The sequence below is a fragment of the Lissotriton vulgaris genome, chromosome 1_1 (genome assembly GCF_964263255.1).
Source record: "Lissotriton vulgaris chromosome 1_1, aLisVul1.2, whole genome shotgun sequence".
In the NCBI taxonomy this organism is placed as follows: Eukaryota; Metazoa; Chordata; class Amphibia; order Caudata; family Salamandridae; genus Lissotriton; species Lissotriton vulgaris.
In genome coordinates this window covers 2,140,444,568-2,140,468,606 of record NC_141685.1, presented here as the reverse complement: position 1 = coordinate 2,140,468,606, position 24,039 = coordinate 2,140,444,568, and the positions used below count along the sequence as shown (strand labels likewise).

The 24,039-nt window shown below is 43.7% G+C and overlaps 1 protein-coding gene across 2 annotated transcripts in view; it reads left to right on the top strand.

Moving 5' to 3' along the window:
- Positions 1–24,039, top strand: part of SCUBE1 (signal peptide, CUB domain and EGF like domain containing 1) — a 1,931,683-nt gene that overhangs the window by 1,501,865 nt on the left and 405,779 nt on the right. For both annotated transcript variants that reach the window (XM_086922270.1, XM_086922262.1), the window contains one exon: positions 8,434–8,526. In XM_086922270.1, coding sequence (XP_086778396.1) covers positions 8,434–8,526 — 93 coding nt within the window. The remainder of the gene's footprint in view (positions 1–8,433; positions 8,527–24,039) is intronic.

The following is a 24,039-nucleotide window of genomic DNA, read 5'->3' as shown; positions in this document are numbered from 1 at the left end:
ATTGGAATATCAAGGTGTAATTGAAACATGTGTGTCACCAATGAATAATCCCCTTTTTACTGTTAACAAGCCGGACGGCTCTTATCGTCTAGTTTTGGATTACCGGCATTTGAACTCGCATTGCCGTAACTGTGCAGTACAGAATACTCACGGCTCTGCCCTAGTGAATAGTCTTGAGCGTAAACGGTTCAAAACCACGCTTGACATTTCCAATGGTTTTTATGCACATAGATTAGATGGTCTAAGTTCCCAATGGACCAGTTTTACGTGCGGCGGCGTACAAAAAATGTTTAAACGACTCCCAATGGGATATAAGAATAGTCCTGGAGTGTTTTCCGCCCGCATTGTCTCTCTTTTGGAGCGATTCGATCCAGTTGCATGTTCGTATGTGGATGATATTTATCTCACAGACGACGAGCTTTGGGTGCATCTGTGTCGAGTAAACAGCATAATTTGTAACTTTGCAGACATGGGTTACAAATTTAACTTTGCAAAATCACACATTGCGGAGTACACAGTGTTGTTTCTAGGTTATGAACTTAACCATGAAGGAAAGGGGTTAGCACCTAACTTCCTGGAGAAGTGTGCGCAGTTGCGCTCTCCGACAACGCTGAAAAAATTACAGTCTTTACTGGGTTTTTTGAATTTCGGGAGAACATACATTCCGGAATATGCCCAGCGTATCAAGCCTTTATATGCCTTGGTACAACCATCTTTTTCCAAATCATGCTGGCTGCCTGAGCATTCAGCCATTCTGCAGTCCTTGCAGGCTGATTTGCTAACTTCTGACTACTTACAGACTCGTGATAACCAGACCAACCTGGTGATAAGAATTATCCCTGGGACGGTGGGTTTCACGTACCTGACTTTTAATGAAGGGGATACTGTACCTATTGCTTACAAGTCACACTTGTACACTTCGGCTGAACTGCGTTTTTCCACTGTGGAGAAAGTTTTAACGGCTGTGCAGATGGCAATTCTTAAGGAACGTGCCCTGTCGCAGGGAAAGCGCATGTTGGTTGTCACCCCGTGTCCAGCCTTGGAGGCGGTCACGAAAGCCAGTGTACCAAATTCTAAAGCTTTGCACCCTCGGTGGATTCAGTGGGCTACATCCTTGACATCTCAGGATGTCACGTTTATTTTTGACGCCGCTTTACGGTCGCAGGAGTATTTACAGTATGAATTTGTTCATCCTGCTCCTTTAGCAATGAGACCGTTGGAGGATTTCCACTGTATCATTTACACGGATGGTTCGGCGCAGGTTGCGCATGGCTCTAAACATGCCTACGTTTCCGCTTGCGCCATTGTGGTCGGTGCCATGGTGAACGATGAGTTCAAGTCCAGTGTTGTGCACACGCAAACGCTAGGGGACTGCACCGCACAGTTGGCAGAGCTTCGTGCTCTTATGCTTGCATTGGAGTACGCTGATCCTTGTGTGACGACTTTAATCGTAAGTGATTCTTACTACTGTGTCCAGTCTTACAATGAGAACTTGTTTTTTTGGATTCAGAATGATTTTCGTGATTCCAAGGGTAGCACAATAAAACATAAAATGATCTGGGTCCGAGTGGCGGAACTTAAAGAGAAACTGCCGCTCGTGTTTGTGATTCATACTCTCGGCCACCAGCGCGTGGGAGTCCACGCTGTTGGCAACTCGCTTGCTGATGAAGCAGCGAAGTCAGCGGTATCAAAATACTTAGTTGCAGCGGTCACGAGGTCCAAAAGCAAAATAGATGATGACATCTTGGCGGCTGTTGCTGCCACAGCGAAGGGAGGTAAATATCCTGCGGGGTTCCCTTCGAAGTACACATACCACTTAAGTCCCGATAAGGTTCCTTATGTGAAAATTCCTGAAGTTGGAGAGCGTTTAGTTCCCAACTCGGATCGCAGAGCTTCTCTGATTACAGCGGCTCATGAAGGTGTGGCGTCTGCGCATGCGGGCGTCTCAGCCACTGTATCTCAGCTACAACAGAGGTTCTGGTGGCGGGGACTGTACAAACAGACGCGCGATTATGTCCTTATGTGTGACATTTGTCAGCAGATTAAGCCTTCTACTGCTGCGCGTCCGCCTCAGACACAGTTGTGCATCTCTAATAAACCGCTTGGTTGCGTTTATTTGGATCACTGCGGTCCTTTTTCTTCTGATACTGCTTGTAAATACATCTTAGTAGCAGTTGACTCATGCACACGCTTTGTGTGGGTATGGCCGCATCGAAGCGCTGATTCGCGAACTGTCATTAAGGATTTGCGTGTCTTTGTGGGAATCTTTGCTTGTGGTACTTTCCATTCGGACCAGGGTCCGGCTTTCGCCTCTAAGGCGTATAAGGATGCTATGGTTTCGTTGGGAGTACAGGTGAAGTTTTCAAGTCCCTACAGGCCTGAGGGCAATTCTGTAGTAGAGAGAATGAATCGCGACTTAAAGCAATCTTTGACAGCACGTGTTATAGGCACTGGTAGAAACTGGCTGACCCACCTCTATGGCGTGCAGCGTGCGCTTAATAATCTCCCTAGAAGGTCTCTGGGTGGGCGGACCCCATACGAAATGCTCTTTGGTATCAAGATGTACGTCCCTGACCTTGATGGTGCAGACTGCCAGGCCCAGGCCGCGGCCTTTGACGTAGATGAACATTGCAATGTTTTACAGGATCTACAAAAGACCAGAGACAGTCTTGCAAAGGAACACTTGCCCTCCACGTCGGATGATGCGTTGCAGATCCCGGTAGTTGGCTGGCTACCCCAAGTTGGAGAACTGGTTCGAGAGAAGATCGATAACAAGAAAGAGTTTGGTCCCTCATTTAGAACGCCGGTTCGAGTCCTTGGAGTGAAGGGCACAAGAACAGTCATTTTACCACCACTTCCAGGTCGTAAAGAAAACAGATTTATTTCTATTGACAATGTCAAGATACACAGGGTGGCCGATTCTTCATAGTATGACACCGGCTACATCCTGTCCTTCCATGGTGAGGAACTCTGTGCTGGCTATTACATCTGGTGCAGATCAGGAGGTGTCCCTCGAGATGCCTGCTTTATCCAATCCTTTATTAAATACAATTCCTCTTGCTAACATTGATGAGCGGACATATGCAGATCCTGCTGATTTATCTATGTCTGATCTAAATGCTCGTTTGGCTAACCAGTCCAGATTCTCTTTTGACTCTGTTTCGGAACTTTCAAAGAAACCATCGACTATTGCAAAATATGCCACGTTATTTAAAAAACATTTTTTAATTCCTCCTTGGACCTACGTTTGGCTGATACTATTTTCATTTTATCTTTTTATGTCAATTGGTTTTGTGTTTTATTTTTTCCGCTTGATTGATGGCCATTATGTGAAAGAAAGAACAGGAATTCGGTACCTTAATGGAACATTGGCCCCTCTATCCTCCTCACATTCAGCACACAGGCTAAGGAGAGACTTGAAAACAGTACAAATTACTGCTTGGCCTGTCCTTGATGGGATTGTGTGGGATGCAGTTAGGTTTCAGATACATGGCCCCACAGAAGTTATTAATGTTCCTAATGTGCTTAGAGTAAACATGGGAGATGTGGTTAAGCAAAATATTCATTCTGATGACTGGGATCTTCAGGCCGTAGAAGCATTGTTCTCTGATTTAAAATATTATTCGGCCTTTGATGCTGAGGATTTGTACTTAGATTCTGTCAATTATGGTGATTTGTTTTGTTATCAACATTATGGAAATCATTTCTTACACAAGACAAGTTCCAGGAGGGTTCCTGTGAATTACACTCAGTGGGAACATTGCCCTGCTCCTTTACAGGGGAGCTCAAGTACGTTTCTGGGAAAATACTCTTATTTTACAGACTTTAATCAGTCAAATCCTGAGTCGTTTTATTTTAAAATAAACCAGAAATTCATGCCCAAAGTCAGACTTACTGATACAAAATTGCTGTATTCAAAGTCCTTTCTAGAAAGGTTATCTGTAGATGGCTATGAGTTATGGAAGGATACTGTTGACCTTAAATCGGTTTGGGGTACCAAAGATTGGCAGGTACAAGGCACTGAGGCTTTGCATCGTGCATGTCTCATCCCGAATCACATGTTGTTTTTAAATTCAACTATTTCCCAAACAACATGTTTTGGATTGGCTACATCTAAAAAATTAAATACCCCTACTATCCCTGATTTGGAAGAATATTCCGGTTGGAGTAATTTCAGTACATCGTCCATCAGTGAGATACAAGCACTTTTGCAGAACTCCTCCTTTAATGTTTCCAATTTCGACCCGGAGGGGTGGCTCTTGTGGCAAAGAAGCTCTGATGCTTGCCAACGTCGTTTTTTGGGTTTGTCTGAAGGGTTTACGCACATCAGGCCAGATCCCAGGTTTGAAACAGATCACACTGTTACTACTTATTCAGTAGGAAAATTGTGTCAGAACTGGTTACAACATTCCACTTTGGCTGCAGTTAAACTGCATCTGTCCCAGTTGAATGAAAATATAGACCTAAATGATTTTATAAAAGGCCCAGCTAGGGGTAGATCTAAACGCTTTCTTTATGCTATATACAATGAGATTTGGAAATTTTCACAAGTTGAGGCAGCAAAACGCCTGAGAGCTATTGATCAAGCAAATTTGGAAAAAGTGCTTGCAGTGGTCGATAACAGTATTAACATGCTTTCGTCCAGAATTTACACATTGGATAATATTGTTTCTTCTGTTGTTGATATTGTACATGATGAAGTGTCCACGTTATACCATGGTCAAAATCAATTGCGTTCTGTAATGCAGTTTGCATGGACGCTACAGACTCTTAAGGCTGGTCGAGTTCCCTGGACCTCATTGAACGTTTCATCCCTTTTTGCTCCTTTTAATCTTACTGAGAAACAGCGCATGCTTTCAATGCGTGATGCTTCATTTTCTATGCTACATATTGAAAAGCTAGAGTCCTTGCCTTTCTCTGTTGCTGAAACCACTACTGCCACATGGCTTATTCATGGATTAATTACATTACCATTCCCTTTATATAAATTTACTAACTGTATGCGTTATATTGCTATAGGACGATATGAACCGCTAGGCAATGCATTCCTACATGAGGCATGGTCATTACCATACACATACAGATGTCTGAAAGATGGCAAAGAGGTTAATCTTAATGGTGAGGAATGCACACAGTCACCTGACCATTCATTAATATGCAGACACATTCAGTTACACGGTTCTTGTAATCAGGACCGCCCAAATTTAGCATGTGTTTTAAAAGGCACGCCAGTTCCAGCAGTAGTGCCCACATTTACATTATTAGCTAATGGTAGTTATTTGCTTTTAAACAACGAATTATGTTGTGGTTTATTAATTGGTGTGGCTTATATAGTTACTGTATCAGAGCGTGTAGTGTGCTGCAAGAACGTGCTATACCCACCCACGCATGGCTCCTCAGATGTCTCCATCTGGCCACGGATCCCAACCTTGGAAGCGAAATTCAATGGTTTAAGCAGAATAAGGGCCCTTTTGTCTCAAAAACAAGTGACCCTGAGTTCGGCCCGGGAAACTTATGTCCTTCACATAGCCAACACCCGCACAGAGGTGCAGGCGCTCTTAAACACTGATTTGCCATTTCATTTCTGCGAGCTGGTACACCAGATTTTTAATGCTTCTTCAACGAATGGCCTTGCACATTTTTTTAAACTAGTAAGCAGTGGCCTCGTGACTACTTTTGAAAAAGTTTTTGGTATCATTCCCACGTTTTTCCACACTATTTTTTCGAGTTTGTTTGGTGGAATACCTGTTTTGCTGGCTGTGGCCGCAGGCTTTCTGTTGGTGTTTTTCTTCATAAAACATGGATGCCCATCCTGCGCAAGACGCCGTTCAACGCCTCCTGACCCTGTGTCGTAATCGGATGCTCAATTACTATGGAACATTGCCGCTTGCAGCATTAAGCACGGCCTATAGATTGTCATTTCGGTTCACCGACTTCACGTGTGTCCAACCTGTGTTTCACTGCCTGAGCTGCGAGTTCGATTGGGCCATTGATTTATGCCTATGCTTGAGGACTGCTCCTGACGTCGATTTTGATCAGCTAATGCGTCCCGTTGTGGCTCACGAGCGGATCTGTTCTGGCGAGAGAGTTATGGCCTTGGCAGCGATAAATGGAGTTCTGGGCCAATGGGAGATCTCTGCAGCGGCGAATGCCTTTCTGACACACAGCGATCTGGTGAACCCACCGAGTTGTCCTCTGACGTTGCAGGAGGATCCGATGCTGGAGGAACACGTATGTTCTTTCCCATTGCTAAATTGGATGGCTGAACTATTTTCGGATGATGGCAGTGATTTCATACTGGAGGCTGTTGCGACTTTCTTTGCATATACTTTCCAATCGTGAGATGCCTAGAAGGAATGCTTTGTTGTGAAATATAACTTTCCCCTCGCTGAATTGGAGGGATGGACTATGTTCAGCTGATGGAGAGTTCACTCACGTGATGTCGCTGGAGATAACGTCTAGGTGGCACATTGACTTTGGATATCGGATAAGTGCCTTGGTTTTTTCTCTTACAAACAATTGAAAGGATGCGACCTGGTCATACATCTCATAATTTTTGGACCTGGCGGAAGACTTTTGGTTCAAGACTTTTGCTATTTTTTAGATTTGAGGCCACTGTAGGCATTCATACATATTCATTCATACATATTCATTCATACATATTTTTAGCTTATTTTAGCTCAAGATTATTGAATTTTGCTTTCAATTTTTGTATCTGATTTAGTATTGCCTTTTCCCTTATGATTGGCGGTGCTCGGACCAATGGGGGGGTGTCATATGGATACTTCATTACATATATTGCGTTAAGTTAGCATGAGTGTATTACATGTTTAAACAGCCGTTTTGCCTTCGGCTTCAGTTTTGCACACGACACGTACTTGTTGTTGTAGCTTTCACCCTAGAAGCGGTGAGGTGTTTTATTTGAGAATAATATGTTATTCCTATGCTATCAGCTTTGCCTCGTACACTTGGTACAACTGTCTGCACACTGAGAGCTGCACACTCTAAGATTAACCTAACACAAGGTTGCTGGGAAGTCTGATCCTCGCACCACATTAGACATTAGACATAACACAAATAATGTTGATGCCAACATTTTGGGCTCTACGCGGGTTTAAGATAGAGTTACACGGAATGAACGCAGACACTTGGTGCTGCGCATGGAGAGAGCTGGTAGCTGTTGATGTGAACTGCTCCTACTGACATTGAGAGGTATGGGGTCGCCCTGTTAAAGCCCGAATGAGACCTTCTTAGATATAAAATAATATACTAGATAGGGTGCGCGAAATATAGGTGATATCGATTCTATAGGTTTTGCATTATAACATGCTAGCACCTTTTGCTTACTATGGATTAGTGACTATGCTGCTAACTCTGATTTTTATAATCTGCATTTTGGTATTATACAAGATACTGCGTTTGAGAACTTTGCATTGAATAATAAATATTTCAAACTTGCATGTGTGTTCTTTGACTCCCAGTTTTGGTTTGAAATGATTATATAACGAAAGAGTGTTCATGTGTTCCACGACTCCTGAGGTATTCTAAAGATCATGTTCTGGTTTGTCTAAGACATGGTTCATTCCATAATGATCCATGAGACACTGTAGCTAGCTAGGTAAGGAGATTCCTGACACTGAGATGAGTTTTGGATCATCCTAACTCACTAAGGTTCTAGATCTCTATGCACAGTTCTGTGGGAGAACGGAAACCCTGCTACAACTGGATGGATACTGGAGATCTTTCTTTTCTTGCGACAACTAAAAGAGATGGGAGAGTCCCGATACTTACGTGCACACCTACATGCCAAGAACTTTGCGACCTCTGGATAATGCACGTAGAATTTGTGAGAATTATGGGACGTTTGATAGTGGAATAAAGAAGTCCCCATAAAAGTAATTTCACCTGTCTTTCATATCTTCTCTTTTACTCTTATTCAGGTCTTTGTGTCTTCAATCAACCTAACGTTTCATAAAATGTACCATTTATAAATCTTAGTTGGCGCATATGTACTTAGTCTATATCTTTCTGATATACTAGGCGCATGCCAAGGGTAAAAGCTTCAATTACAATGGATGTCACTAAACACTCAAGCAATTGACTATCGTCCAAACTGATGCCATTCATCTAAATTGCCTCAGATCCTCACTTACATATTGTTTTTTTTAATTGTTTTTTTTTAATAATGCATTTTTCAGTGTTCTTACAGAACTAGGGTATCCGACATTTCCCGTCCTCTTTAGACTTATACACTGGTCTAGTATGAGTACATTTTTATAGTGAGCTCCATGGGGCCTTCCCCACCTCCACCGTTTTTGGGTTCATACTCCTCCAGTCTTCCCAATAGTCAAACACTTTATAACATTTCTGCACCAACATGTACTTTTAAATGCATGCTAAATTTGATATACAAATTTTTATTCTTTTGCTTAGATTCTGAAAATAGTTACACATTGCGTTGTGGAGCTCCAGTACATAAAGGCACATCCCAACCTAAAAGGAATGCAACATTCTCCATCTGTGCAGGTATTTAATAGAATAAATATGTTTCTGTTTTCTGTATGTCTCTCTACATTACATATTCATTTGCAATTGATCAGCATTTACATAAATACAGACGGTAAGTCTACATCCTGGATACTAGAGGCCTCCTGGGGCATTTTAGGTAGGAAAACAAGTGTGTTGTTTATACTTCCCTAGACACGAATGTGTATTTGTGTATGAGTTTTACACTAGATTGGTATGAATACTTTTATTTATTTTGTATTTATATTTTAAGAGTGCGCAATGTCTTGTCTACGAATGTATGGTGAGCCTGTCGAGTTGCTGACCTACCGCTAGAACTATGCAGCTTAATTGTGCTGGCCTTACTTATCTTTTTTTTTTAATAAGTTTTATTTCAGAAAAAAAAATTGCAAACATAGACAGCCTTTCGCCTACAACCCTGGGGTCGGCGGCTCGAGACTAAGAAATACTGTACACGGCTTTAAGGCCAACATCCCAAGAGGGGCAAGCATAGTCTCATACCCAATACTATTCACAAATTACACACAAACCTTATCATTGCAGCACCAAATACCAATAAGATAAAAAACGACACGTTGTATTGCAATCAGGAGTGGCTCAGCGCTTTCTAAAATCTGGTGGGTATGTGTGAAGGATGTGACCCTCTTACATGATGTCCCGTTGTCTATCTCCGTAACCAGCAGCATTTTCCATGGGGATAAGAGTCCCTCTGATCGTGCTGCGGAGAGGGCCCTGCCATCTGCTTACTACTAAAAGTCAGTCAGTCAGTCAGTTTATCTTCATTCGGGTACAACAGTACCCATAAAAGCACAGAAAACGACAATACATTTTAAAAATTGACCGTTCAAGTAATCTAAAAATATACATTATACAAGTCAAAAGTGGCTTAGTGCAAAGTTTAACATCGTCACGGTGCAGATACATTCTTGAACTACAAAAGCAATAAAAAGACAGTACAGGACTATTTATATTAATGTCAGACTTCAAACATAGATCTGCGTGCTCTTACTGCCGATTTTAGAAAAGTGCAAGTGCGGAAAATAAGGTCCACATCATCTAAAGCTAATATGGAATCAAATGCTGCCTCTAAGCTAATTGGTCTTCTCTTAGTAAAATACGAACAAAAAAACTGTTTAAAATATTTAGTATAAAAATTACAGGAGAAAATTAAGTGCTTAATAGTTTGCTCACTCCTCCCATCGCAAGGGCACAAAGACAGATTCAAGTTGGGACTGTAACCAAGTGGAAAAGAGAATGCAAAGTGAATTGTGCCAGCTTTTAAATGGAACAATAAGCCTGTGTCCCATCAGGTCATTGGTAGTAACATGTAGAGGTGGAGTGGATAGCTAAAACGTTCAATGGTCATGTAATTGTGCACAGTATTTCTTCTGGCCTCTGCTGCCACCCGCTCGATCTTATATAAGGAGTACAGAGCATTCTGCATGTCCTTGTTTGCGACTGTGGCAGTATGTGTAGGGTCCCAGAAAATACTTTCCATGTTTATACTGTGCAAACTACTCAGCACTCCGCCCAACCATGGGATATCTAGCCCCTTAGCACAGCCTAGACAATCCTTAATGATTGACTGAGTCAAGGAGGCTGCTTCTTTCTTCCACATAAGTGCCGGGCGAGCCCTAATAAAATCAGTAATAAAATTAATATTGAGCTCCTTGTGGGATATGTAATGGGAGGTTGAGATAGGAACATTTAGTAGTTTTCTGCAAAACCTATTCTCCTCCTGCTGTATACCAGAACAGTTGGCCGTCCCCCATATCTCGGTGCCATAAGTTACTACCGGGATACACTGGAGTTTGTAAATCCTTTGTACAGCCAATACTGCGCCCGTCGTCTTAGGGCGAGCGATGCTTAACATCAAATTATTGGCCTTTGAGAACTTGCTCCTGGCGTTAGCTAAGTGCTCACACCAGGAGCTGTTTGCAGCAAAGGCCAAACCCAAGTATACAAAGGATTTTACCGAGGTCATTTTATGACCGTCTATTACAATCGGGCGTATAGCCTGTTCACCTTGGCCACTGCTCATTAGAAAAGATTTTTTTAAATTAACTTGCAGGTCTAAGTTTTTCATAAAAATATTAAAATCTTGGACAAGGAGGCGCAATGAGTTAGGTGTACGACCTATTAAAACCGCATCATCGGCGTAGAGCAATGCAGGGATGGGTACTTTGTTAATATGTGAGACATCTTGGGTAGCCAATTTCAGGAAAGCTTCAGGTCATTAATATATATGATAAAAAGCAGGGGGGCCAAGACACGACCTTGTCTGACCTCCCTGCCAATGTCAATGTGTCCTGAGACCTCGCCTCCCACCCCTGTTCTTACGTGGGCCTTGAGGTCTCTATGCAGGTAGGCCAGAAAATTGACCAGGGTTTCGTCCAGACCCTTGGATAGAAGAATAACCCACAGCTTTGACCTATTGACTAGGTCAAAAGCTGTGGACAAATCCATGAAGGCCATGTAAACCGGGGATTTCTTGGCAATGACATATTTACTAATAATTAAATTCAGATTGAGGCATTCCTCCCTTGTTCCCACCTTACTCCTGAAACCCAGCTGGCAAGGGTCTAAGATGTTAGTTGCCTCTGTCCAATCTACAATTTTATTGTAAAGAACTCTCCCAAGAATTTTAAGGTTGTTATCTATTAGGGAGATGGGGCGATAGTTACATGGTAGTGACCTATCGCCTTTTTTGAAGATCTGTACTATAATACTTTTGGCCCAAGTATCTGGAATCTTTGCCAGGGTCAGATTATTAGAAATATTCAGAAGCAAGGGGGCCCAAAAAGCCAGATTCCATTTAATTAGGTCTATTGGCAACCTGTCGGGGCCAGGCGCTTTGTAGCCTAGGCTTTGGTTAATTGCTTCGGTTACTTCTAAGATGCCGATATCTATAGGTGTTGGGTTGCCAATGGTAGGGGATTGATCAGATGAAGGTGGGGGGGCACAATAAATTGATGAGAGGTGGTCCACCCAGGCCTCGCTAGTTATATTACAACTGATTTGCGTCAGTGACTGCCCCATGGAACGCACTTCCCTCACGGCCGCCCAAAAAATATTACCATTGTTTAAGTTAGCGGCATCAGACAACTTGTCCCAACGTTCCTTCAAAACTTAATTTCTCCTATTATTGGTTACCACCTTATAGTCGTTTCCTGCCTGTCTAACCGTTGCGGGGCATCCCGGAATTGAAGCTAAAGCCCTGCGGAGATCCCTGTTTGCTTTAGAGCAATCTTGGTTAAACCAGCTAGGGATGGGTGCCACCTTTTTTGGAGGTTTGGATATCAGGCTTTTGACAGTCTGACATATTATGCCAAAGTCCTCAATTATCTGATCTGATGTTGAATCAAGGGAGAGGCAGGACTCAATCAGGGGCATATTAATTTTTGACAGCGTCTTAAAGACTTCTGCATTATCAGCCCCCTTCCAACATAGTCTTAGGTTATCTGTTGAGACTGATAAATTTGCTGCCACACAATCGCTATGAGCGGTGGTCCAGACGGTGTGACCGCGGCAAAAATCACCAGTTTTTCAATTAGAGGACATACAAAGACATAGTCTATTGTGGATCCACTCCCCCAACCTCTATAAGTCGGATGGTTATTCCTATGGGACCCCACGACTAGATCCATAACATTAGATAAATTGTGCAAATTGATCAGCCTTTTAAGTTCTCGCCCTCTAATGTATGGAGGTTGTGTGCATGGAGCTGTGTCCATGTCAATACCATGGCCTTGAAATTTGGCATTAAGGTCACCACCTAATAAAATGCCCAAAGTGTCTCCCTTTACAGATTGATTATCCAGATCAGAAACAAAGTCGAATAACTTTAAAAGTTTTTATTAGGGACTGACTGGAAGTCATTATTATACAAATTTAATATATAAAATTGAATACCCATTTTAAACAGTACAGCTTGAAAGTCTAAGCTGTGTGTTGGGATTATTTTAAAAGTGCCCCCGGCTGTCACCTTGAATCCTAAGAACAAGCCCCCCGATGGCCTCCCCTTTCTTGGTATTTGTGAGAGGACACAATAGCAATGGAAACCCTCGATGTATAGGTTTTCGGTGGCCCAAGTTTCCTGAAACATAAGAATATCATATTCCCTGACTAAATTTAACCATTCAGTATTATCAAGTTTTGATTGAAGACCTGCCACATTCAAGCTGAGGATGCTCAAACTTGCCCCATAATCCCTTGTTGCTAGAACTTTAGTCCCTTGGGCACAATGTGGTGCCGTCGGTGTAACTCTAAATGGGGGAGGGGGGGTACTATCAGACTCTAAGAGTATTAGTGGTCAGTCTTGCTAATCCAAACTTTGAAAGACTTGGAGATTGTTGGACAGGGATATGGTTGTTCAAGGGCCACTATTAGGGGTAGTTGGAGGTTTGTAGAAATAACCCAAAGGAAGGTCGGTAATGTCAGTGTGAGGATTAAAGGTTGCATCATTAATGGACAGAAGATGGCGAACCAGCTGGGCCGTCTAAAATTTAAAAACAATACAGTCCCCCTGGAGACATTTATGCGAGGGGCCGACCCACCCAACTCTTCTGGCCATAATTATGTCCTCCCTTCTGTTCGGATTAAAACATTTTTGCTTGCAGTGCCAGTCAACTGACTTTCTTTGCAAATCAGGCCAAGACTCCTTCTGTCCCCTTTTTAAAGGGGGAACTCCACTTAAAACCAGGACATATGGTGCAGAGGCCAGTGAGAGGGGTAGAACATCCAGGTTATTACTAATACTTGGCTCTGTGGTTGCTCGGGTAGCATCATTACTACCTTTTAAGGTGGGTTTAGGGGATCTGCAATTGGCTATATTTCCTTTGAGTATGTCCCTACTCTCCCTGCATCTGTCACCCTGAGCTGGTGGGGATGATATCGTGACATTGGCTACTCTATGGGGGTTAGGGGCTTTGTCACAATTTAGTATGCCAGGCAACGTTGGTTCCATAGCAATTATGCTCTCTCCCACCCTTTTTACAATTGTTGCTACATCATTTATTTTGTGCATTTCTTTCCAAAGTCCATCAAGTTTCATAGCAAAAACCCCCATTAAATCATCCAATCTCGTTTTGAAACCTTCCATCAGGGTGTCCAGAATTTCGATGCCCAAATCAATTGACTGGGAGCCACAGGCAGAAGGAGATTCAGTCTGGGTGGAAATAGAGTTAGTCTGCCTGGCCTCAGGTGTTCCGGTGTCAGCCCTGCCTTTATTATTCCTCATGTTAACCATAGTGGGGTCTATTTTTTTTCTTCTATGATCCCCCTGGTTTGGTTTTGATACCTCATACTTGTTGGCCGTGTGCTGCAGCAGTCAGTATCTGCCGTTTGGTTAACTTGCCTCGTGTGTTACCGGCTGGGGCTTGAGTGTCCTGTGTGTCCTGGGTAGTCTGAGCAATAGTCGAGGAAGTGTTTGTTATCTGTATGTCTGGGCTTAATGGCACAGTGTTTGCTCCTGGATTGAAAGCGGGGAGTAACTCATTGTGGCCCCCAATCGACATGCGGTGTTGGAATGTTGCAAGGTCTAAAGATAGCTGTCTCTCTGTGGCCTGGAATTGGTGAATGATCACTGATTCGGCCCTTACAATAAAATCATCTAAAGTCCCTGCAGCCCCCCTTTGTTTACTCAATAGCGACATAGTTGCCGTTTTCGATACTTATGCCACAATTTACCTTGCTGTCATGTGACAATGTTCCTCAATCGAAGTGCCGCTAAACCAGCATGCTACCTGTCCCAGCCCGCATCTTCTCTCAACCCATATCTATGCAGTCTCTCTGGAGTTTAGTATGCCCTACTGATGTACTTGAAGTGTATTAGTCTGTGTCTGCCGTGCAGTGAGATTCGCCTAGTGTTAGTGCAGTAATTCCATATAGGGTCGTCTATTGCTAGTTGTAGGTCCCTTTGCCAGGCCAGCCTGGCCGCAGTGTATCGGTTCTCTCTGTGAGACATAGCCAATTTATATATGGTAGCGACCATCTTGCGGGGAGACTTCATTTTTATAATATAGGCCAGTTCTGGCACCTCCGGAGGCTCAGCCATGTCCTCCCCCAACAAGTCGCGTATAGCCCTGCGGACTCTGAAACTGAAAGCGCTGTAACAGTGTGCCTGCGCCTGCCCCACTCGCTACCTGTTCCCACGTCTTAACTACTCCATCTTAAAATAAGTCTCCTGCCATAGCTATGTTCAATGTGTGTAGTGCACGCGTAACCCCGCCGTCCCTACAGGGGGCTAGCCAACGTGTCTATTCCATCGGTATTGCTGGGGCATACAGCAGAGCCCCCACCTGTAGGCCCAATAAGCTATGCCAGGCGTGTTGTGTCGTATTAATGGAGTCTATTAGCCCTGTTCTCCGATATGAGGGTTCAGATATCGTGGCTTGAAGTGGGAGTGGCTCAGCAAACAATGTTCCCATACGGAGAAACGGTATGTCTGACGCACCATGGATCCAATAAAGTGCTTGCGCCCCTTGTGCCACTCTGTAATAGAGATCAAAGTCTGGCGGGCCCAGTCCCCCCATGTAGTACGGTAATATGTACACCCGCCATTATACCCGTGCTAGTTTACCTGCCAAAGCGAGTTTAACCATCGATTTATTGAGTCTATGAAAGAAGAAGCGTGGCAATACTATAGGAATATTCATGAAAAGGAATAGAAGTCTGAGCAATATCACCATTTTCATAATGGAGATTCGGCCAATTAAAGACAGCGGTAGCCTTATCCAGTTCTCAACATCGTCCTCCAATTTAACTATTGCAATGCCATAGTTCTCTCTAAACACTGTCTCTGAGTCTGTGTGTAAGTGAATACCCAGATACCGAATAGAGTCTGTAGTCCATTGTAAAGGGTAGTCCATTTCAAAATTTGCCGTGATCGGGGTAAGTGGGAAGACAAGAGATTTAGTCCAGTTGACTCGTAAACCCGATAGTGCACCAGAGTGCACTACCTCCCTGAGTACTGGGGAAAGTTTGTTTACCGGATCACGAACGTACAATAATGTGTCATCCGCAACGTCGACACTATTATGCTATAGGAGGGGAATCTGATACCCCTGTGTCCATGATATTCTCTGAGTGCACATGCCAGCGGCTCAGCCACCAGGGCATACAATATGGGGGATAGTGGGCAGCCCTGTCTAGTCCCTCTGGACATAGCAAAGGAGTCCGTGACCAGATTGCCCAACCCGATCCTCGCTGTGGGTGCATTGTACAGAACGCCAATCAACTGAAGGAAGACTGACTCCAGTCTAGTAAATACCTATCACATGAAGACCCACTCGACGGAGTTGAATGCTTTCTCCATATCCAGGAAGACCCCACCGCACTAGTGTCCTGTTTGGCATGTTGCATGGTTCCAAACACCGTGCGTATGTTGTAAATCAAGTTCCTGTCAGGGTTGAACCCCGCCTGCTCCGGAGCTACTTGCGTGGAGGATAGAGGGGCTAGACTGTTATCCAATATTTTGGCAAAGATCTTTGTATTGACATTGAGCAACGAGAGGGGTCGGTAAGACCCGCATTCCTTTGGCGGCTTACCTGGTATGGCGACAATAATCGCCTCTCTCATAGTCCGTGGCATCGTACCCGATACACACATATCCTCGAATAACGTTGAGAGATGGGGGAGCAGAATGTCAAGAAAGGCTTTATAAAAGCCGACAGTTAGGCTGTCCATCTCTGGGGCGCTGTTATTTTTCATGCCCATCAGTGCCTCTAATATTTCATCCTTTTCAATTAGGTGCATCAGGAACTCTCTATGCGTGTTGGTGAGGAATGGTAGCTTGATATGTTCTAAATAGTCAACTATTTCCTCATACGTGCCTGAAGAGCGAGAAGTGTATAAATCCGAATCAAATTTCCTAAATCTCTCTGCAACGTCTGCTTCTTCGGTCAGCAGTGTTCCCTCAGCCGACCTAATTTCTGTTATGAGTATTTTGCCACGCTTGGTCTTCAGAATTTGTGCTAATACCGAGCCAGGCCTATCCCCCTCGCCGTAAGTGCGGGCTGAGGCGTACTTGCCCAGATGCTTGACTTTGTTGCCTGCCGCATCCTGGTATACACCTAGCGCGTCTTTAATTTCTTTTTCGAGCTCCTCGCCCCCCTCGGCTACCTGACGTGACTCCATGTTACCCAATTTTTGTTCTAGATACGCTAGTCTCTGCCGGATCGCAGCCTTACTTTTCAAGGGCCTTTTACAGCTTAGGTGTGATGGGTGAAATGTGATTTCAGTTGAAGTTGCTTGCATGGGGAGCATGCTAGGTGTGGAAAAATGTTTAAGACAGATGGGCCCTAGGAAAGTGTATTGATGTAAAACAGTAGTTCATAACTTTTTGACTTCTATGGACCCCCACTTAATCATTGCTGGAATCGGGGGATCCCCATTGAACCATTTTTGGAATCCAGGGACCCCCCACTGAGTCATTACTAGAAGTCAGAGATCCCAGCCTAATCAGTGTCAATGATTTAAACTGCAAAGCAATAATTAAAAAAATTAAAAAAACAACCATTGAGCAAACAAATCCACAAAAAATTAATTATTGTATTTCATTCAAACAAATGGTAGTATATATATTTTTTTAATTAAAGAGAATATTGGAGGTTTTGTAAGTTCAATTGAGGTCATCCAGTGCCCATACTATATTCTGTTTGATGTACCTGCGCTAGTCCCATGAATTAATTTGAGGACACCAACTTAATTTTTAGTCTTCAATTTCAAATTCCATCATATTTCAAGAAAGTTTTAGAATGTAATTTTCAATTTAGCTTTTTTATTCATGTACACTCTATAAATCTGTTAATGTTATTTAATTTTCTAAGAAGTCTAGGGCCCCCTGACGAGGCTTTGAGGACCCTCATTGGTCCCCAACGCCTAAGTATGCTAAGCATCACTGGTTTAAAAGAATAGGATGATCTCATTATAATTGCACCATAGCTGGGCAATTTTGCACCAGAACTGGGCAATTTAGCGTGACATTTGAATCTATGACCAGTGTAAATATTACTGCTGCAGTGTACAGTTACATATAGTTTTATTTGTCACTTGCCCACAGCAGGTCAATGGTGGACTTCACTGAATATGAACATGTACGGAGATAATACATTGTTTGCAGAGCTATTTGACAATTTAGAGGGTGATAGAACCGTCATTGCTGTCACAATAAAGCTTTCCAGCTTAAAACACTGGCTACATTAAAGAAACAATTTTTCTAACTTCACCTGAAGCGAGTAACTCTGCATGGCTAGCCTGCTCCAATGCCGGATTTCCTGCTGCAGATTGTTCCTCGGGTAGGGTGCTTTTGTGGGTCAGTTAGTAAGATGTTTATTTGGGGGCCAATAAAATACCACAGGAAAGCTCAGGTGAATGGGAAACTGATGGAGCCAGACTCAGGGGACTGTTTACTGTTTTTGAGTGGTTGCAGTTCATTAGCTGTCCTGTGCTGTTATGGAAGCAGTTTATACTATAGCGAAGGGCTGCTTTTTCCTTAAACTTTAGAAGCTTCACAACATACAAAGCTCAAAACTGACGGTTCTAGTCTGGAAAGTGCATGACTTCTTACACCCTTAAAGTGACAGCACATTGCAATTCAGAATATGAACAGTGTCTCTCTTTTGCACTTCTGAACATCATGCAGTAAATCTCGAATAGAGGTGTACCATAACATCCAGCGAAAGGCGTTTGAGGGTGTTATTGCTGGACAAATGGTATTAGCCAAATAATACTTACACAGCATTGCCGGATCAAGTTGACAGGCCTTTTACACTAGAGACTATGACTATCCAGAGGTTCGTATAACTTGGCTCACATCCAGTCTCTGAGGGAAAAGAGAGTTAGCATAACTTGTCCAATCAATTTCCACTTTTTTTAAAACATAATTTTATTGATTTTGCTATACAGGATAATGTACAATGTGCAGTTATCGTTGTCACCAGTAACTGTGGATTTCAAATGATAGCAATAAAGAGCAAAATACCACGTTCATATGGAATATATCTGCACCTTTTTCACAAAAAGTAAAAAGAATCCATAAGCTGGTCGGCACAGAACATCAATAAGGAAGGAAAAACACTGGTTACATGATAACAACAGTCATGGCATAAGTAAGGAGAGGCTGCACGTTGTCTCAACAGATTTAGTCCATATCTATTTCCACTTAACAGTACATCCAAGGTTGGTTACACAAAGTGGACCAGGAATCAGTAGCCAATTGTAAAAGTTTATTACAAATTAGTAATCAGATTAAAATATATTAACTTTAATATTAAACTATATAATTAAAGGATTGTGTCAGGAAGGCCAAGTCTTCTGAAGAAGTTAAGGCGAACAAGATTTAGGCAAACAAGCAGCTCTGTAGCCGCTATATAGAACAATCACATCAATATTAGATATTCACAATACAATTTAGCTTGGTCTTTCCTAGGCATTAGAAATCTAATCTCTAAACAACAAATTAGATACTGAAATGCTCATATATAAATCTACAAAAGACAATAGTAATTAAATAAACGATTATAAGTAATATTAGCGATATCTTGGCAGAAGCTTGGTCAGGAGTCTGCAATACGTTGGGAACAGTGTTGGTCTTAACCACAGTCAAGAATTATTTGGCCATAGGGAAATGTCTCTCAATCAATTCCTTTATTCGATCTTACACATGAGATCATAAAGGTACATACAATAGCATTTTTAAAGGGAGGACATGATTTTAAAAAAGCATAAGTCCCATTAATTAAAAATGTACTCCCGCTCAATCTATCGTAAAATCCATTTCATCTATGTATATTGTCTAGTTAATAATTATTTAAAACATTAAATATTAAAAAAGGTAAGCATTTAAAAAGACAATCCCGTTTCTAGTTATGGGCCCGCTTTCTTCCTTGCTTTCATACATGCCCATAAGAATGATGTGACTGAGAAGCATACAAAAGGATTCTGAAGAGATTTAAGAAAGTACAATGATACGTGACAAAATTTGAAATTATAAGTTTACTGATCGGGACAATAAAGTTATGTCTTTCCTGATGATAAAAACCACAGAAAATAAAACATGAAGATCATTTTGTGAAGAATGGTTATCGCACAGGCACAAGGAAAGTTCAGACTGTTTAAATTTTTTCCCTGGGTAGCCTACCATCAGCGGAATCAAATTTAGGCGGAATCCTAATAAAATAACTTTATGTAGGGGTGGGCGTAGTTGGCGAAGTAGCGCTACGCGAAGTGCACTTCGCACTACGCGAACTTAACGTAGTACTACGCGAGCTGCGTAGTAGCATGTTCGCACTGTGCAAGATGCGTTTTCAATGATTGCACAGTGCGGACAAGCATCCGCCACTGTGCAATCATTGAAAACGCATCTTGCACAGTGCGAGCTGTAGTTTTCTGCTACTCGAGTAGATTTTTACTTGAGCGGCAGCTTTCTCAACGCGGACTGGTAGTTTCTCATCGCGAGCGGTCACGAGCGTGCGCGCCCACTCGCAATGAGAAACCTGACCTCCCCGCGTTTGAGAATCTCGCCGGGATGTCATTTTGCTTGCTCGCGGTCGCGAGCATGATGTTGAGGACCGCGAGCAAGCAAAAAATGACCGCTGTGTTACGCGTGTTCGCACTGTGCTACGTGCAGCTCGCGTAGTGCGAAGTTGCGCAAACTTCGCAAACTACGCAAGCGTAGCGTAGTGCTTCGTCCAGGGTTATTTATGATGTGGCTGTGTGACATCAGCCAGGTAAAAGTATCCTGCCCCCTCCAGAGATGGAGTTAGTTCATACACATGAGCTGACTAACTTTGAAAATGTCTTTCCCTTCTAAGATGTTGTGCCCGCAGCATAAATGTATCAGCCAGTTTCTGCTTTGATAAGGTTTTGCAGGAGGATGGATCCTTAAAAAGGTGATTTAAACCAATAGCCTTTAATTCCGATTCTACATACTTTAACCACCTAATCCTGCTGTAGTTATCTGATTTAAAAATATGAGTTATTATATTTTGCGTAAGAGGGACTGTGTCCCTACGCCACATAGAAAGCCGCAGCAGGAGTGGTGCCATTATGATCAAGTCCACAATGTAAGGTAGAGCTAGCTCTCTGCGAAGAACATAGTTAGAATAGGACTGGGGAAGAGAGGTAAAACATTTTAAGAAACTATTCTCAATAAACTGCAGTGAGTCACTAGGGGCCATCCCCCATACTGAACAACAATAAAAGAGTGTTGTTAACTATAGAACAAAGGAGTATTCAAGCACAATGAAAAACAGCACCGATTTGGTGTGTCTAGAAAGCCCTCACTCACCGACCTGGTCGGTGACATGCTTCAGGCCCCACTGGGAGTGACCGAATGCCACCCCAGTGTGCTTCAACGCCAGATTTACTGCGGAGCGGGTAATGTGAAGATGTGGGAGCTAAGTAATAGTATCAGTGATTAGTGAATGTGTGAATAGTGAGTTTAAAAATGCCTTAGTTGTATCAAAAAATGTTTTATTCGCTGATCAATAGGACATATTAAAAATGTGTTGGAAACCTAGACCAACTAAGTTGAATGGTCTGTTTCCAGTAATGTTAAGTGATGGTCAACATGTTTCTGCCAATGTCGGTTTCATTTACCTGGTACAAAAGGGGGGTGATGATGGACGGAGCATCTGAATCAATCAAACACTCACACCCAGTCAAAAGATCTGGGTATAATCCATCACCGTTCTTTAGCCCACTCTGCCACCCCAGTTCAGACATGGCTATATGCAAATCAGTCTGACCCTGTGCCTCATGGGAACAGTCCAGCCCGAACTACCAAGCCATGTCTTCCCTGGACCAGAAACCAGCTTCCAAGGACCGGTTTCTGGCATTCCAGCCGTCTGCAGCCCGGCTTGCTTGAATCCAGTGGCAAAGTGAGCAAGGGACTCACGTCTGAGCATACCCTGCCACACTTATGGCGGCCAAAAGCGGTACAAAAGGGGGTGGTGATGGACGGAGCATCTGAATCAATCAAACACTCACACCCAGTCAAAAGATCTGGGTTTAATCCATCACCGTTCTTTAGCCCACTCTGCCACCCCAGTTCAGACATGGCTATATGCAAATCAGTCTGACCCTGTGCCTCATGGGAACAGTCCAGCCCGAACTGCCAAGCCATGTCTTCCCTGGACCGGAAACCAGCTTCCAAGGACCGGTTTCTGGCATTCCAGCCGTCTGCAGCCCGGCTTGCTTGAATCCAGTGGCAAAGTGAGCAAGGGACTCACGTCTGAGCATACCCTGCCACACTTATGGCGGCCAAAAGCGGTACAAAAGGGTGTGGTGATGGACGGAGCATCTGAATCAATCAAACACTCACACCCAGTCAAAAGATCTGGGTTTAATCCATCACCGTTCTTTAGCCCACTCTGCCACCCCAGTTCAGACATGGCTATATGCACATCAGTCTGACCCTGTGCCTCATGGGAACAGTCCAGCCCGAACTGTCAAGCCATGTCTTCCCTGGACCGGAAACAAGCTTCCGAGGACCGGTTTCTGGCATTCCAGCCGTCTTCAGCCCGGCTTGCTTGAATCCAGTGGCAAAGTGAGCAAGGGACTTACGTCTGACTCCAAGGTTTTTGACAGAGTCCTTGGGTATGGAGGCTGTACTTAGGTCCAGGGGCCACCAAAGGTTGGAATCCAGTGGCGAGGGCTGCTGAAAGAAGAGGACTTCGGTTTTTTCTGCATTTAGGCGGAGGAAGTTGCTGTCCATACAGCGGGCGATGTTGCGGAGGCAGTCTTTTAAGGGATCGAAGGTGGTCTGGGAGACGATGTTATAGGGAAACATAAGCTGAATGTCGTCAGCATACGACGTGGCCTTGATTCCTGACTGGGCAATAATCTCCGCCAGAGGGGAGAAGTAAACATTAAACAGAAGGGGACTCAGGGAGGAGCCCTGAGGGACTCTCCACCTGAGAGGGCGGCTGTTGGAGGTGAACGGGGGGTGAACACGGCCTGTGTCCGATTTGAGAGGAAGGACGCAATCCATTCCAACGCCTTGCCTTGGATTCCTTTTGCGTGGAGACGCTCGAGCAGGACGGGGTAGGAGACGGTGTCAAATGCCGCCGACAAGTCGAGCAGCACCAACACCGCCCTTGATCCCTCATCCATTTTCCACCGCACTGAGTCTGCCATCTCAATGAGTGCTGACTCGGTACTGTATCCAGGTCTGAACCTGTGCTGCGAGTCGTGGAAAGTACCATGGGCTTCAAAGAATTTGGCCAGTTGCTGTTGGACTAGCTTTTCGAGCACTTTAGCAGGTGCGGGAGCAGAGAGATGGGTCTGTAGTTGGCTGGTTCGTTAGGGTCTGCATTGGGTTTTTTAAGGATGGGTACCAATCGAGCGTGCTTCCAGGAGTCTGGATAGGTGCCTGTCTGCAGGGAGTCGTTCCAGATGTCATTGAGAACGGGGTTGAGCAGGGGCGCCAGGGATTTGTACTGTTTGGCTGGCCAGGGGTCTGTGGGGGAGCCAGATCTACACTTCAATAATTCTGCCAGGGAGCGATCCCAGGAAATTGCGTCAAATTTCGTGAGGGTGTGGGCGGGCTCAGCATGTGCTCTGTGTGTATTAGGGGTGTCTAAGCATGTCTTGTTGGGGAAGGAGTCGTGGATTGTTGCAATTTTGTCTTCAAAATAGTCAGACAGGCGGTCACAGAGGGTCTGCGACACCGGGGATTGTTGTGTAAGGGCCTGAGGGTTAGTGAAGGTTCTGACGGTATTAAACATTTCTCTAGATGAGCCTTGAGCTTTATTAATTTTCTCCTCTAGGTGGGTTCTTTTGTGGTCAATAATTCTTTTCCTGTAATCCTTTAGGGCAGATTTGTACTTAAGTTTGCTATCGGATGAATAGGATTGTCGCCCCATTCCGGTTCAAGCCATCAAGACGGTGTCATCAGCGTACGACAAAATTGGTAGCCGCTGATGGTTAGAGAAGACAGGGACGTCCAAGCCTGCGCCCTCAAGATTTTTTACCACATCATTGGTATGGATAGAAAAAGTAACGGTGAGAGGACGCAGCCGTGCCTTACCCCTCTTAAGATCTTAAATGGTCGGGTGCACTCCCCATTCTTCTCATAAGGTACTGACTAGGAGGCGTCAGAGTACAGTTGTCTGATGAAGTCAACTATCGCCTGATCGATTCCCATCTCCTCCATTATTTGCCAGAGTCTACGGTGGGACACACTGTCAAAGGCTGCGGATAAATCCATGAAAGCAAGATAGATTTTCCCACCCTTGGCTCTGGCATATTTGTCCATAATCAGTGAGAGGTTCAGCCATTGGTCTATTGTGCCCTTTCCTTCTTGAAAGCCACATTGGGACTCCATTAAGATGTTCTTGCTCTTCACCCTTGCCTCCAATCTCGTCATAAGAAGACGGCCCATAGGTTTGGCTGTCATATTGATCAGCAAGATTGGTCGGTAATTTATGGGGTTAGATTTATCTCCCTTTTTATGAATCGGGATGATTACGCTTGTTTTTCAAGATGTAGAGGGGCTAACCGTGGCAGTTT